At 33.6% G+C, this 3,947-nt stretch overlaps 1 protein-coding gene across 1 annotated transcript; it reads right to left on the bottom strand.

Annotated features, from left to right (window-relative positions):
• Positions 1 to 2,373: 2,373 nt before the first annotated feature.
• On the bottom strand, positions 2,374 to 3,258 carry LOC109016550 (calcium-binding protein KRP1-like). The gene has a single exon (XM_018998947.2). It carries the CDS (start codon positions 2,952 to 2,954, stop codon positions 2,601 to 2,603), a length of 354 nt encoding a protein of 117 aa, XP_018854492.1. The 5' UTR covers positions 2,955 to 3,258; the 3' UTR covers positions 2,374 to 2,600.
• Between the last annotated feature and the right edge of the window lie 689 nt (positions 3,259 to 3,947).

Raw genomic sequence — 3,947 nt, 5'->3', positions numbered from 1 at the left:
AAATTAACCCTTTTGACCTTGTTAAGTTTAGCATAATTTTATATAAATGTTAAAATCATAATATCTATAAAAAAAATATAAAACTAACTATAAGTCTAAAATTACAATCTAAGTAATAAAAATATTGAAATTAAAATTCTAATAATTTTATTTTTAGGTATAAGGGTATAATTGTAACTTTAACTTTCTTAACGGGTCAACACGGGTTGACCCGTTATCAATCCGTTAAGCAATCGTGTCTTAACGGGTCAATCCGTTTTGACCCAAACCTGTTAAGGCTAAACTCTAACCTAAATTTATCGTCTCGTATTCATATTGAGTTAACGAGTCGTATCACATATTATTACCCCTAGAAACACTTGCACAAAGCCGGTTTTTCGTTCTTATTGTGTGGGCCAAAAAGCATTAATGGCATCTTCTTTTGGAGTTTTTGAGGCTATGAATAAAGCAAAAATAATATATAATAATAATAAAGTTAAATTCATGCACATGAATTTTGTCCATTATATTTGTCGTTTGTTCATTGCTCAAGCGAACAAGAGCTAGGGAACATTCGAATAACATGTTTTAATGCATACGGTATCATAAATATGCAGCATGGACCACGCATATATAGGGATCGAAAATGCCATGCATTTCAACTAAGAGTAATATAAATACAGTTATGGGTTGGACAAGTGTCGCATATTTCTTTTAAAAATGAGTAGGATTTATCATTACAAAAAACTAATTATTTCATGTGAAACTTATATTTCTTCACTTTTTTTAAAAGAATACACGGAAATTTTGTATTTTATGACTGCAAATATCAGTTCTTTTTAACTAATTATAAGATTAATGCTAGAGAATACCTTCAAACCAATGTGCATGGTGTATTTACACCACCCAAATTAATTAGTACTTTTAAAGATGAGTAATAATACATGCACAACATTTTTTACAACTATGTTAGTATTTATGTAAACAATTATGTTATATACAGTTATTTTTGTGTATTCTTTGTACACTCTATTAATATGGCAGAACTCAATATTTATTTTATATTAAAAAAATTGACGCGGTCAATCATATCAACTAAGTGCGTAAGAAGCTGTATGCAAAAATGACTGTACATAAAATTTTTGTTATGTAAAATGATAAAAGTGGTTGTCTATTATCTTCCTTTAAAGATAAACTTCATTGTGGCAACAGGAGATTTAAGTCCACATTCAAATAGCTATCAGCTAAACGAGTGAACCATTTTTGCTCTTACATTTCTTTTGTGTTCATCAGCTCGAGCAAGTGAACCATTCGCGCGCCCTTCCTGCCTCTTTGCTTCGTCGCGATCATTTCGTCCTTAACAATTATAATCTCTCTCTCTCTCTCTCTCTCTCTTAGAGCTTGAGTTTTCTTCCAAAATTCTTCCCAATTTAATGTAAACATTCTTGCTTTAGTTTTAGTTGAAATTTTAGGATGGAGCTGCAATTTTTTTAGAAAAGAGTAATATCGTTGCAATTGTTGTGAAATACCGTACTGCGGTACTATTGTATTTGTAAAATACTGTACGATCTTTTAAGATAGACACCGGCCGATGCAAATTACGGTGTGGTGTTATTAGGGCTATTTAGGAGTTTAATTAACTTTAATTCGAATGGGATTAGATAAGAATATTATATAATGCTAGTTAGCATAACATTTGACCACCTTTTGACCGAATTCCTTAAATTTTAATATTTTTTTGCAATTTTTCAAAATAAAAACGAAACAATTAGAATTAGCAGATTCGATCGGTCAAAAGGTATTCAAAGTACGTACGTGTTATATATATATGATACCTTACATATATATATAATTAATCATGTGGTCATCATGATCATGATCTTGATTGTTTGATTAATATAATGTTGATGATCAGGTCTTATATATATATATATATATATATATATAGTTGAAGTATTGTTGGTTGTAATTGGGACTCATGATTAGAAGCATATTGATCTTTTGATTTATATATCATGGTCTTGAAACTTTATTAGGCACACGAATGCACGAACGTCGACGTCGTCTTATATATGAAGTACTAGAGAATCAATGAATGAAGAAACTCTATCTAATGTCTTGTCAACAATTATAAAATGTTAAATATTTGGGAACCACTTTATAAATCCAAATTGGTTTCTTCTTTATTTCACGATTTATATATAGTATATAATGTAAGCATTTTGTTGATTGATAAACGTACGTACGCATACATTGACTTAATTGGGAAGTAATTAATAGTTCAAGCCATGCTCGTACGCATCCACAACTCGAGCCTTTTTTGGGTTGATCATGTAGCCATGAAGGGCAGAAATAATAGGCATCGAAAAAAAAAAAAGATGCAGCACTAGATCATCATGAACACGAAGATACGACATTCATTAATCTTTTTTGGGTTACATAAATAAAGCCTAAATTTCTCTATAAGAAAAGCCTCCTCAAACAACACAAACTACCCATGCATTAATGCGGAAAGGAGTACATGGACCATAGCCAGAACAAGGACCAGAAACATAGCTTTGTTTTTGTCTCTCTTTTGTGGGGGTGGGGATCAGTTGCATGCACTGCAAGGAATTATTAACCTAGAATTCACCAATAATGGCTTCCTCCAACAATTCTTTAGAACTCTCCATCAAACCAGGGCTCAACCTAAACATGAGGGTACAAAATTCCATCTCATTCAATGCTCCATCTCCGTCCAAATCGCCTTCTCTAAGCATGCACCATACCTCTTCGTCACTCATGCCTTCTAATCCCAGTAAAGCCGAGTTCCTCTTCAAGCTCTCGAACGTTATCATTCCCTTATCTCCATCCATCAACAAACGAAAACCGTTGCACAGCTCCTTCATAAACCCTTCTGCGCCCAACTTCTCCACCATGGCCGGAAAGAAATCTTCGAACACAATCCCATAATTCCACGCGGTCGTCGACGCCATTGATGATGATCACAACAACGATCGGGAAGATCGAATCAAAAGGTAACTAAACTCTCACGTAAACGTAATGAGTAAAATGCAAATAGTCAAGAGTCAAGCTGACCTTTGCGTATAAAGTTGCTTGAGAACTCTTTTGTTTATGGAAAGGTGACTTAGGTAGGAGGTCATATATATATTGCAAGGAGGATGGAAGAAGGTTTAGAAGAACGCGAAATGGAAATTGAAAGGAAGTGTTGGAGGAAGGACGTTGAGGAGGATGACAACAAAGCTACAGCTAAGAAAGAGTTTGTTTCGTGGAGAGGTCGCTGCCGGCATTTTGCTCTGTATCATTCGCGCCCGTTTCACGTCTGAGGGTTGATCTCCTTCCTCGAAGTTGCATGGGAAGGTACCGCTTTGCCCATGGCTAGCATTTTCCTATGAGAATAAATAGATAGAAGATAACTTGGTCTGGACGGCAATTTACAAAAGCCAACGTCCCCCCGCCCCATCCTACAAATTAAAGCAAGCACCATCTCTACGGCTTGCCATTAATTGGGGTTTTGACACGTACGTACGTATTATGAGAACGTATGAGAAAGTCAGGAAGTGAGAACATGACCCGCACAATCATATCCATGCATGCACGCATTGGCCGGCAATATTGGAATTTAAACGATTAATTTAACATGAACTTTGTTCAGTACTGTAAGCATTAACAATATAATTAATAATTGGAGTAGTACTATTGGGTGCAGGAACACATTCAAATTACCAATTAATTAATAAGATATTTGTTAATTATTGATCATCTAATTAACTTGGTATATATATATATATATATATGTTAATTACTTAATTTTCATACTGCTGTACACGGGATAAAATAAAATTGGGCATGGTTTTTAATACTAATTATCAATAAATATATATAAAATTGGGCATGGTTTTTAATACTAATTATCAATAAACAAAAGTAATTGGGTAATTCTGCTACTAATTATCAATAAATATATA

This window comes from Juglans regia, chromosome 3 (genome assembly GCF_001411555.2).
Source record: "Juglans regia cultivar Chandler chromosome 3, Walnut 2.0, whole genome shotgun sequence".
Lineage (NCBI taxonomy): Eukaryota > Viridiplantae > Streptophyta > Magnoliopsida > Fagales > Juglandaceae > Juglans > Juglans regia.
The sequence above is the reverse complement of the archived record's forward strand: the minus strand, read 5'-3'. Positions and strand labels throughout refer to the sequence as shown.

Coding starts and splice junctions, on each gene's coding strand:
- LOC109016550 (XM_018998947.2), bottom strand. CDS start 2,954: ATGGCGTCGACGACCGCGTGGAATTATGGGATTGTGTTCGAAGATTTC.